The 12,937-nt window shown below is 34.6% G+C and overlaps 1 protein-coding gene and 1 long non-coding RNA gene across 4 annotated transcripts; one reads left to right on the forward strand and one right to left on the reverse strand.

Moving 5' to 3' along the window:
• Positions 1-318: 318 nt before the first annotated feature.
• On the reverse strand, positions 319-9,750 carry LOC145942605 (uncharacterized). 3 transcript variants are annotated; one of them, XM_083049490.1, is made up of 7 exons: positions 9,256-9,734; positions 8,946-9,133; positions 8,577-8,831; positions 6,927-7,215; positions 6,670-6,848; positions 2,581-3,497; positions 319-1,473 (listed from the first exon to the last, which is right to left on the reverse strand). In XM_083049490.1, the coding sequence occupies exons 5-7, from the start codon at positions 6,690-6,692 to the stop codon at positions 932-934; spliced, it is 1,482 nt and encodes a 493-aa protein (XP_082905616.1). In that variant the 5' UTR covers positions 6,693-6,848; positions 6,927-7,215; positions 8,577-8,831; positions 8,946-9,133; positions 9,256-9,734; the 3' UTR covers positions 319-931. The 3 variants fall into 3 exon arrangements, with proteins under 3 accessions (XP_082905616.1, XP_082905618.1, XP_082905615.1); XM_083049492.1 differs by having other exon boundaries at positions 6,754-7,215; positions 9,256-9,750; XM_083049489.1 differs by having other exon boundaries at positions 6,670-7,215.
• Positions 9,751-10,027: 277 nt separating this feature from the next.
• On the forward strand, positions 10,028-12,907 carry LOC145942616 (uncharacterized). Its single transcript, XR_014426393.1, has 4 exons — positions 10,028-10,346; positions 10,429-10,642; positions 10,861-11,183; positions 12,698-12,907. It is a non-coding gene; the product is annotated as an uncharacterized LOC145942616 (long non-coding RNA).
• Positions 12,908-12,937: the final 30 nt, after the last annotated feature.

Genomic DNA, 12,937 nt, shown 5'->3' on the forward strand with positions numbered 1-12,937 from the left:
CGCCGCTCTTGCGTAATACTAATAATACATTGCGGATCACGTGCGTATCATTAGGAGCTATATCGCGAGAGTATATAATTCGTGCGGAAACCAACAATCTGTTTTCCGCATGAATTGCCGGAAATAATCGTTCCACACATTCGATAGAAATTAAATTTACTTATATGAATCCTTTCTCTTCGGTTATGAAATTATTGATTTATAAATGCATTTTTATATATTATGTAATTTGCACGGCACAATTTACTTATTAATCCCTTATCTCTGAATAAGGCATCTCATGTCATTTACAAATTCATGTTTAAAAATGCCTTTCTTCGCAACTTCTAAAGATTCATGATATTAAGAATTGAACAGCAATCTCTCATGACCTGTTTATTAAGAAAATATCTAGGTGTGACATATCAGAAAATGATAGGTTGCGACTATCACACCTGTTTAGTCAGCATGGCCGCTTAAAAGCATTTTACACAATTACCTCTACAAAGCGCGCGCGATATTAGTGTTCTTTATCACGATTTAAGCACCAATAAAATCCATACTCTCACCATATATTTATTGTAAAATGTGGCTATCCAATTTTTACTTCGTTAAATTAAGAAGTGTAATTTTCATAAATAAATCTCAGAATCAAATAGCCACATTTAAGCCGTCGAATGAAATAGAAGTACCGTAAGTGTAGCGCGGAAAAATATCCCGGTTTTAGTATCAATGTCGATAATAAAAGAGTAATCAGAGAATATTACATTCGCTATGACACATTATATATCCTGTTTAAATATTAAAATAATTTTTCAGATTTGCAGTGTGTTTTTCATTGCCTGAATAATTAATATCAACATTGCCACTAAGACCGGATTATTCTACCTCATTTAAGTCGCGCCATTATTCCATTCAACGGCTCGTCCAGCATTAGAATGCACTCTTAATTCTAACATCCGTCTAGTTTCGCGTCTTGAGAGTTCCTACCGGCATAACACTCCATCGCTCTCTGCAACCTCTCGAGATATTCTCGCAGAGCGTCCTCCTGGTCCAGCTCTCTCGCCCCGTCCGATCGCGCAATGGATCGTTTTTGCACGAGAGCGGAGAGCATCAGAGTCACCACCGGTAGCGTCATACCTAACAGGAAAGTCGGCGTCATGATATTCTTCAGGCCGTGCTTCGTGAAGCCGCGGTACAGCTCCGACCAGATGCCGTTGTCCTTTTCCTCCTCGTGCTTGCCCAGCTTCCCATAGAGATACGGCCGTACCTTACCGGTCGTGGCAATGTAATTGTAATAATGAGGATCGTAGGACTGGGCGTACAGCTGCGAATAATAGACGTCCTTCTGAGGTGGCTGATGATCGGCGTCGGGGAACCAGCCGCTCGCATCCTCATAGGGAATCGGTGGATTACTGATGATGGGCGGTCCGCGATGGAAACCCGGTGGCTTTGTATAAATCACCTCGATCGGAGCCTTGGCCTTGAAGGGAACTGAGGTATCCGAAAGGTAAAAGATTCAATTGAGAGAGAAAGATTTATACAATTTATCGCGATGTGTATTAAGTGTATCCTGTACACGCGCCTGTTTTGCAACGCAAATGTGCGTTAATGCTATTCAAATGCTATTCACTGTTGAATACAAAAAAAGAATAAAAAACATCTTTGAAAGAAAAAGTTGTCAATTGGTCATAAAATTAATCATTAATCAAATTATACATTGTATAAGTCTTCTTTTTGTTCTTGAGAATCTGTTTTCTTTTTATGGATGCTGGAATATATGATATATGCGATAGCTCGTAAATAATTATGCTAGAAGGAATGAGATTCATATATTTAGGTGCTAATTATGTAAATACGATCGAGTATGATCCATAAATTCGCGCGAACGTAGAAAAAAAACATGTTGCTAATGGAAACTATTTATTCTTTTACGCATAAAGTTACCAAAAATATGTTGGAATGATACAAAACATGGCATAATGCACATCCGGATAGCATCATAGCTAAAGGTCACTTCTAAAGGAACTTCCATCAGAATGTTGACGTCTTTTAGTAAATTTTAGCTGCTCATTAAGACACTATTATCCATAATGCAAACCAAAATAACTGTATGAATAATTCTCGAAGAATTTTAAAATTGCTTTCATAAAAGTTCTTTTTTATAGTTCAATATAAAAAATATTTTATTGTTAAGGTAATTTAATTCTAAATTATTTATATGAAAAATAATTTAGACGTAATCTTTTCTGTTCTAGGATAATTTCAAGATATAATCCTTTTATTCGTAAAATTTTGATGAATTATTTGAATAATATTGATCATCTCAGTTAAATGTTTCCTTTTCTTATCATTAATAAAATATCGATTATTGAAAGAGATATGTAATTTTAAACACGAGACCGCGATTTAAATAACGATATTTTTATGCGAGTGAAGAATTGTGTTTTCCAGACAAAATCACGAGTTAAACTCTTTTGTCAAGAAGAAGATGAAGTGTTTTTATCTTGAATCAACTCGTAAAAAAATCATTATTCTGTCTCGCATTCAAGGTTATCTTCTCTTAAAATCACTATCATATATTTTCTTTTTCAGACTTACCTGCGATCGCTCCTTTGTAGACTCCTGGTGTCAACTTAGGTTGTGCAAAGGAGAACGGCTGCCCGCGAATTCTTCTCATCCTCTCTCGCCACATCGCCGGCGTTATCATGTCGTTCCTCTGAAAGCCAGGCGGCGGTACCATGAGCGGTACCGGCTGCAACATCCCTTGTCCGAAGATGACTCCCGCAGGTGCTCTGATCACGGGCTGAATCGGAGGTGGTTGCCCCACGTAGTCATAAGCCTGTCCGGTGGGCGGTAACAGCTGGCCCTGCGGCACCAGCTGCGGCATCAGCTGACCTTGATTCACTTGCGATGTCAGCTGCTGCTGATTCACCTGAGGAGCTACTAACGACTGCCGTTGTTCGACTTGCGAGATCAATGGCCGTTGAACATCGAACGTTGGTTCGATGTTCGCCTTTTTATCCTGATTGACGATCACATTCGAGGATCGGAATTGAGCGCTCGGCGAGTGTTGGCTGCGGAGATAGTGGTCGAGAGACAAGCGGGACTCTTCGGGTGTTTTGGACTTCAAGAACGTGCTCAGCGCGAACTCCGCCGAGTCCGAAGAAACCTGAAACTGCCGAGCGGAATGTCTATCTGTGGCGTTCGGTCGGACGACCTGGATCGAAAATGAAGTTTGTCTTTGCGATTTATCCGTAAGAAGATTATCGGGTTCCGTCACTTGCTGTAGATGCTTGTCGCTTTCAGACTCTGCGATCGGATACAGCTTCTGAGAAGGCGATGATTCAGAATTCGAGAGGTCGAATGAGACGTCATTCTTCCTGGCAGACTTTTCAGAAAGATTGCTCTCTTCAGCAATATACTCGGTGTATTCCGTGAACGGGTTTCCCTCGTAGTTGAGCTGGCCACTCGCCAGATTAATCGCAAGGACGAAAATCGCGAGTCTGATCATGATTCTGAAACAAGAAAAATAATTTTAAAGTAGCAAAAATATATGTATATATAAGATAGATACATATAGATTTGTATAAAATAATAATTTTTTTATTTACTGCGGAAATAACTATTATTTCGAATTGCCTTCTCAGCGAAATCGTCGTTCTATGATGGATATAATTTCTCGTAGCGAATTTTAACGACTATGGTCTCTCTAAGAGTCAATAGTCGGACTCCCGCTATTCCAGCGGAACGAATGCGTGGGATTTTTAGAGTGTTGTAACGGAGAGAAGAGAAGAAAGATGTTCACAAGGATGCAGGCTTCGCGCACGTAATCACGATTGTCTAAATGCTCGTGCTCTCTTACGTGAACTCTTTTTTGTTCTTACTGATTGCGAACGAATAGTAGAACGAATGTAAGCGGAACGATGGCATAAGAAAACCCCTCCGGGATTATTTCGTCAGTCATTTTTTGTAGCATCTTATTCAGCGATTGACAGCTGCGACCTCATAATCGAAGAAATAGGAGCAAAACGCGACAATAATGCTCGTTAAAATTTATTACACGTTCACAATCGCGATGACAGCGTAACACTTTTATCGATCAAGGTAAGACCAATAATAATACTATTATAAACACAGAAACAATTTTTATAATTTACAAATATTTAATTAATCTAATTTATATATTATCTTATTTTCAGCTAAAAATTTTGTAAGATTCTTCATGAGATTTCTATCAATATAATTTTTAAAATCTAGGATATTAATAAGAAAATTAAAATATGTTATGATGGAGAAGTTATATAAAAAGGACAATATTATTAAAAGTGGCAATCATCGAATTGATGTTTTGTATATCGGGCTGCATTTTTTTCGAATAATCCAATTATTGGGTCAGGAAGGCAAGGTTCGCATCGAAAGTACTTGTATGTTAAAGCGTGACCCCGAAATGGAAGGAAAAAGCTCCGTTCCGGGAGAGAGTGACGAGCGTGCTAACCACGTGCGTGCTGGCCAACATTGCAATGAGGCAGAGAGAAAGAAAAAGAGAGAAAGAAGAAGAGAGAGAGCATTTAAAGTCAAAATTACTCGACAATTTGCTGGAGACCGCGTGTGATCGCTGCGTCATGCTGAAAAGCGTGATGCTGCATTTCTTCCGCGCGAAGAATGCTCTTTTAATCAAGTAAGTTAAAGACTTCTTTTCTAATTTCGTTTCGACAATTTTCTCTTCGTTCGATTTCTCCAAATCTCACGAACAATTAACGCGCGTAACTAATTTATTCTACACATCTTATTAGCAAGATAATTGCATTCTTTTTGTCTCTCCATCTATTATTTATTCTGCGGCCATTTAACAATATAATACTTATATTGATGAGAAAGTAAAATATATACGCGATAATTTAAATATAATTATTAATAAATTAATAATTAATTATAATATTATTATTAATTATTAATAAAATTAATATTAAATATAATTAAATTAATTATATTGAAGTTCTTTTAGAATAGAAAATATGTTTAACACGATTCGCGAATTAATTGCGACTGTAATCATGTCTAATAATGTTAAAATAATCAAATTTGAATAATAGTAATTCGATTTTATTCATATTCAGCTTTTCGAATTACGTATATAGGTGAAGTGTGACAATTAAAAGATGGTTCGCACGACAAGTCCACAATTATTCGCTAAATGAGCCAAGCCATTATGGTACGTGTGTAATTTTCTGTCACTCGTTCAGTTCTAATTACTATTTCTAGACTCGTTTGATAATTACTTTGATAACGGAAATATTTAAATTAAAAAAAACCGTAATTTTTAACGCAAACACTGATAATATACACTACAATAATTTAAGATTGTATCTACATTTCATTGATATTGCCGCGCATTGATATTTTAATTTTATATTTGATATACAGATAGCGAGAGGAAAATAATATTTTAATACCTGCATATATATTCATCCAAAAATTTCCGATGCAAATTATTGTTCGATTTTATGATTCCTGTTCTATCGGTTGTTTCACGGCTTTCTAAAACTGTTAAATTTCATTGGGAATTCAGTATTCGACCGATATTCAAGTGCACCCATCCACTTGAATTATTGCGACTGACCTCAAATTCGGTCGCATTTGCAAAACATATCGCGTTTGTATGCCTTTTATTCATCCTGCTTTTAAATCTACTTAATTACATTTAAATTATGAGAACTAACAGTTTTGCTTAATAATAATAGTCACAGAGAAAATTTTTTTTCTAATATTTTTTATTTATGTATGTGATATACTAAAAATATCTAAAATACTATTGAATCTTTTAAATTTTAACATCTGTTTATCATACCATTCATTATCTCATTATGTTAATTTTTTCACATTCTTTGAATTCAACGAGAAGAATATTATTATGGCACAGAAAAAATAATGAGTTGAATAAATTTTGAATTATAGCTTAACAATTACGATTATAAAGCGTAATTTTCCAAAGTGATTGAACTATTCCAAATATAAAAGATTATATAAAGTTTAAAGCTTGCAAAAGGATCTTTTCATCTTAAAAGAATTTTCATATCTAATATAGTCTTAATATATGGTTCAATGTATAATATTAGTTGCAATAGTGCTGTTATGATCACATTACACTTTATTGCAGTGTTAAATTAGAAACTAATTTTCTCACGTGACCTTTTTTGGTTTAATTCTAGAAATTGACAGAAAATTTCACAAATTCCATAATAAGATTTAATGCTAAGAAAAGTTTACTCTAGATTTACTCGTCACATTTTTATACTCTGCATTTAAATAAATATAAATATTATTACTTTAATATCATTAGTTTAAACGTGAAATATTTTCTGAAATATGTCAAAAATATTCTGAATTAAAAAATTACAAAGTATTAATACTATTCAAATATTTTTTTAAATAAAAATTCTAATTCACGGACTTGACGTGTGAAATATACACACCGGCTTTTAATTTTCTTAATTATACTTTAATAGACCTTTTTTAGTTAGGCAAAATGCCATATTAAGCATGTCTGATTATTATATCGAATATCAAAGGCCAGAAATGCGTAATAAATGAGATACAAGCGAGTATTCGATTTATTTTGGCGTTTCTAAATTAATAATCGACCTTTACCCGAAGCAATAAATTGCCTCGCGAACGTGTATTACTCACTCTGGCAATCTCGGATCGAGCATGCGATCGATCAGCTCGTCGATCGTTGAACTTGATCCCGCCGATCCACCAGTATCTCTCTACCTTTAGTTTTCTTGATCGCGACCGCGCGCGAGGAGATGACGAGTCCCATCGGTCGGTGCGGCACCAGGAACACTGAAGTTGCCGGAACGAAGCAACTGGAAAAGGCATTCACTCCGGGAGTGAACTCCCTACCTTGACACCTTCGGCCATCGCCGGTTTACCTCGTCAATTACCTGGCCACATTCGTCTGAACGACCGTTTCATTACGTGCGGGAGGACCTGTTACACGTTGTACTGGAACCGAAGAAACCGGCAAAGGAATCATCCGATCCTGCCCGATCTATCCAAGGTCGATCGATCGGCCGGTATTTCCGGAAAAGGAGCATCACAAGAGATGAGCAGGAATCCGCGCGTGGGAGATGAGTCTTTGGATCCTAGATATGCAAATGATGCGCGAAGGCTATCATCCGCATTCTTTCTTTTTTATAATAAGAGTTGCTCTCTCTTTCTCTCTCTCTTTCTCTAGAAGGAAAAAAGAATAGATAAGTATAAAATAAGAAAGTGGAAAATATTATTTATAAAAGTGGAATACATATATGAACTGTGTGAATTGTATTTCAATAATAATATTAATTAATCTTTTAAAATCACGCAACGTTGGATTTATTTTCTTTCAAAAAAATTTCAGAAAAATTGATTTCTACATTGCATTTTCTCAACTAGAGAATTAATTATATATTAATATATACTATTTATATTGAATCTTTTATAGAGAATTAAATTAAAGATCTTCTCTATAATATTAAATTTCTACAAGAGAAATTAATTATCACTGGTGCACTAAATACTTTTTATTACTGCAAATTAAAATAACAATAGACGCGAGCGCAGTAATTAGTGCAATAAAGTTCAAGTCTTGATTGAACTATGCAGACTTTCTGGAAATTGAGCAAGCTGATTTTCGCAATTGCAGTCCTCCGAATCAACGAGACGTAACCGATATTATCCTCGGATCGACTCGCTTCAACTGGCGCATAGTATGGGAAGCTGGATGAGCGCAGTGTGTCGCGAGATCCGGTCAACGGCGTTGTTGCGCGAGGACAAACGACCGCAGACGGATTGTTTGCCGAAGGTCGCGAGCCGTATAACGGTCTTTGAACGGCTAAAGACCTACTTAGGGGCGCGGAGCTCGAGCTTTGATTCGTCTTTTTGACCCCCCTTGGAGTCGGCGGGCCTAGGTGGATCCGGCAATTTGTTTAGCCTCCATAAGCGCCATACGAATGAGGACAAATGCGAATTATCGTCATCGATGCATAGGTCAAACTAATAGAATTTATAATGTAAAAGTGAGATATATTATCCACGTAGATTCGAAGTGTTATGTTTTGAACATGTCTGAATTCATGATCTATAGAAAATTTTTTACATTAAGATTTTATCTTGATAATATATTTATTCTTTGGATATTTCCATATGTCTGAATTCACAAATAAATTTTAGAACAGAGATCACGCATTATATAATCTGACTTTAAGGATGAGTGCAACATATTATATAGACTAATTTATTAATGTAAAAAAAGATTTTTTAAAAATTTTTCACATTTCATTAAAAACGATTTCATGACATATATGTTTTTTGCGAAGCTTATAATTTGGCATATGCCTTTTAATTTTTTTTACTTTTCAATAAATTACTCGAAAATTATGCAAGTTATTTCTTGGCATTTCTTCTTTAAGAAAAAATCGAATTTGTCATTGAGATAAAATCTTATGAAATTTTTATCTTCATTTCTCAAAACTTTTGGATATTCCATCGTACCATGTTGCGGTGTTAAAATTCTATGCAGTTATTTTGCATGCATCGCTAAATGAGATTTTTACCTGAAGATAACAGCATCATTTTCTTGCAAAGTAAGCAGAGCAGGAATAGAGATCTTTATTTTCCTTGTTGGACACGATATAATGTCATTCCGTTTCCTTTCGTTCGTGCGTGTAGCAAGTACCATATACACCAGATAAGCAATCATCTGAGCGACTTTTCGCGCACGCTCCGATAAGAAGTCATAATTCCATCCTCTTCTCTCGCCCGGAGGCAGAGGTAGCTCTCGTTGTCAATGATACATGAAATTATATTCCCTGAAATGGTGCAATTTAATATAAGATGGATTACGTATCCAGGTCGAGAGGCAGTTGAAGACCGACTCGACACTCGACACAATAAAGGCAACGGGAAGAAAACGTTGAAATTACCGTTCGCTAATGGTACGAGTACATCGTCTAGCCTCGATGCGACGTTCGTCGCCGCCGGTGATCTTCCGAGAGATACACGAAGACGTGTCTAGAAGAGTCTTTCCCGCGCAAAACTTTCGGCGCATACTCGACGAAATACTCGAATATGGCGCGTATTCTGTCAGGACGTTTGTGTGCATCGTAATCGCCTTAAAATATTGAAACTTATATTGATATTGTTATGTAATTATGTATATTGAGTCGCGCTCTTCATTATTTAATCTTACGTTTGCTATACTTTATAAATATACACGTATATCTCGATACTTACATGATACTTACAGATCGTTACAGATTGCCGAAATGTCGGACTGGAGCTTGAGTCATACATGATACACGAATATCTAGATGCGCATGCGCCAGAGATTACGTCAAAGCCTTAAGTCTTTGTCTTAGGTAACGCACAATAACTGTGTTACGTCTTTAGTCTTTACGTATTCGCTTCACGTCTGAGCAGAATGATTGATTTATAATTTTAAGACAAAAAACAGTATTGTGCGTTACTAAAGACAAAGATTTAAAACATAAAACATTGTCTTAAAATTATAAAGCAATCATTCTGCTCAGCCCTTCGTTTAGGAACCATAGACAAATAGTAAGTATAGATGGCGATCTATACTTTTAATTTTGATCAAGCGCTGCGCGCGCAATTTGAGAGAGAAAAAGATATTAGAGTCATAGATAAAAGAATAACATATATTATATAATAAAAAGGAACAATCATATATAATATATATAATAAGAAATTTATATATATATATATATATAAAATAAGAAATGTATAATATAATATAATACAATATAATTAATTATAATATAATTATAATATAATTAATTAGTTAATTAATTATATATATAATAAGGAATAATAAATAGTTGTGTATATATATATATATACTGTCTCTCGAATATAAATATAGAGAGAAGTGATCGTGAATGTAAGTTATAATATAAAAGGAGATAAATATACGTTCGTAAGAATTTTTTCTAATTATGGTATGTACATACACGCACCGTTTAGGATTAAAGTGGGGTGCGCTAGTCTATATTTACTATATGTCTACGACTCGCGAAGCGCGCTCAACTTCATACGGTACCTAGCGTAATGGACGCCTATTCAACATCGATGTTGCATTTAGATTTTTAGATAAAAATTTGACCGTCGGTTCTGTGAGAACGAATTAACTCGATCTGTAAAAAGAAAAAACAAGGTAACTCGTGTCGCGTTTCAACATCATCCCAGAGAGTCAAACTGTGAAATTTAATACTAATCACCTATATGCATTTAACCTCTCGCATTTATTGCCGAATTCGACCCTGAATTCAATCTTGGACGAATCTCGCCTTCGTTATTACTCCGAGGTAATCTTTCGACAGTTGTAATTAATTCGATAAATGCAGATTTGTGCGAAGTGCGTTGACGTGTTACGAATTTTCCTTTTAGATAATATTATCTATATATTGAAGAGAGATAGAGAGAGAGAGAGAGAGAGAGAGAGAGCGCAAGAGACCTCGAACTTTAGGATCATGACCTCGTATTCGTCCACGTTCATCTGTAACGCATCACCGCTTCTTCATAAATATTTATTTATATCCGTCAGGTAGAAGCGGTCTCGAGGTGCGACACTGTTTTTATCGCAGACACGTGTAATTTCTATGTAAGTGTAATCGCAGATGCGCGATAACGTAAACAAACTATATTCATGTGTGTTACTTCACACATTTTTTGTCGCCTATTTATATCGTCAAATATAATAGCTCTAATAATTATACCAATCATTAAAATGAATCTGATTATAATTAAACTATATAATGATGAATATAAATATTTATAAATTTAAACTAAGAAATAATATGAATTTAAATTAAATTCTAGGTTCTATGAATTAGGATCACAGATTCTCCCATCCGAAGAGAGAGAAAGAGAATAAAATTATAAACAAGATAGAAAGAATAAGAGAGAAAGCAGTCTTTGAAATTGGTAATTAAGATTTAAAGGATTTTATCTGCTACGTATAAAGATATCTCTCGTTAATCCGTCTACAGAAAAAAGAAAGCGTGAGAGAGAGAGAGGCGGGTTTCCATCCTTCACGAGGGAAATCTCGGTGTGCGGGAGTATCACGGATGATTAATGCGTCCTCGTCGGTGCATTCGCACGCGAGCAGCTGTTCACGAGTGCATCGGGCTGTTATGCAACATGTATGTACACATATAGCATCATGTACGGCTTCCGACGTACTATATTATATCGCTACATGCGAGCGGTACGGAGAGGACGGAGACAGGGTCGCGAACTTTTCCTGCCGGCGATTATTTCGGGCGGTTGAATCAATCAAGTCTCTACAGATAGATCCGCTCATTTCAGCTGCTTTCGTTGGCTCATTTTAGCTACTTTGATATATAAGTTCAGGTTTTTTTTAATAGACGAGGAGAATATAACTAAAATAGATCTGACGTTTACGTTTCGTTTATGCTTAAAGTGATTTATCTATTTAAAGAGGATATTTTTCTTATTTAAATTATATTTCTAAATTGCTATACGTAATATTATAAACATATATACATAGCAACAATCTCTATGTAGAATTTGTAAATATCCTGTACATATATGATTTAAACGATTGCATGATACGCAAATTTTTATTTAAATTGAACGCGATTAAACATTTTTTTGTTTCCGTAATAATTCCGTAAAAACTTATTATTTATTCGATATTTAACTACTTGTTTAAATCTATCTATAATTACATTTAAATTATTTAATTACAGAATATGTTTTACAAGAAACATTAGACGAAAGAATTTGAATTAAGAATATCTTTTGTGTATATTGTAAACAATTCGCGTAAAAGATAACATTTGACCCTGTTTTCGGTGCATACGCACTCAACGAGATTGTGCTATCTGTTTTGGGATTAAATATAGGTTAAATATTTCTTTCAATAAAATATTAGGAGTTACATTTTCTACTCCAGACGTACACTTGCTTTATTTTAAAGTAGTTTAAAAAGAACTAGCGAAAGTAACTAACGAGCGGATACATAATTTGATCATTTTGATATATTGCACCGAATAATGTATACGAAAGTTTTTAAATGCATCGGTAAAAAAATTTAGAAAGTAAAAAATTAAATTTTGAAATAAATTTAATTGAGACCGGAATTTTATTAAAATGCAAGAAAAGCGAATTTTATGATTTAATTAAATTTTGATTAAGTTAAAAATATTTAATTTATCTGCTCCGAATATTATATTTTCTATTTTCTATAAAAAAATCATTGTATATTACGAATTGTATATTTACTTTATCGTATCATATATCATATGAACTTAGAACAATGAGAATTTGCATTTTGTTTTGCGTGTGTGGACTTCCTCGTGCCAAGACATTGATTAACATGCTCGCACTCATCTACGCACTCTCATTCAGTGCGTGTGTACCAAGAGCTCTTTCCCTATTATCTCCGCATATTCAGCAACAAAAACATTCGGTATTTGCATTTATCCGGTTTACATTTATATCGCACATACACCATTACACATTGTCATTATACAATTTTACTGATATTGAGATTTTCGGCAGAGACGTTCAGCATCATATAATAGTTGTATTTTAAAATTATAAAAAAATATTATAGTATAAGAAATTAATATAAAAATTTATTATTTTATTTTTGTTATTTTATTTAATAAACATATAATTTTTGTTATAGCTCTCACAGATAATGTTCTTTGATCAATCAACGTATTCTGGAGCTGTGGCTGATAGAGCACAAGACTCAGATTACGCTTACGCACGAAATGAGCCACTGTGCGTGCGTGTGTGAAACACCTATTAGCGATAATGACAATAGAGAGAACTAGACACATCGATTTGGAGTCTGACAACTGTTGAGGGGGAATAGCTGCATATATATATATATATATATTTTAAGTATCTAATTATTATTTAT

Source organism: Prenolepis imparis, unplaced genomic scaffold (genome assembly GCF_030444845.1).
Source record: "Prenolepis imparis isolate NDT839.2.m4 unplaced genomic scaffold, iyPreImpa1.0 SCAF_11, whole genome shotgun sequence".
Lineage (NCBI taxonomy): Eukaryota > Metazoa > Arthropoda > Insecta > Hymenoptera > Formicidae > Prenolepis > Prenolepis imparis.

Coding starts and splice junctions, on each gene's coding strand:
- LOC145942605 (XM_083049490.1), bottom strand. CDS start 6,692: ATGCTCGATCCGAGATTGCCAGA. Junction 3,498..6,669: donor CTCGATCCGAGATTGCCAGA/GTGAGTAATACA, acceptor TTCTTGTTTCAG/AATCATGATCAGACTCGCGA. Junction 1,474..2,580: donor CTACAAAGGAGCGATCGCAG/GTAAGTCTGAAA, acceptor CGGATACCTCAG/TTCCCTTCAAGGCCAAGGCT.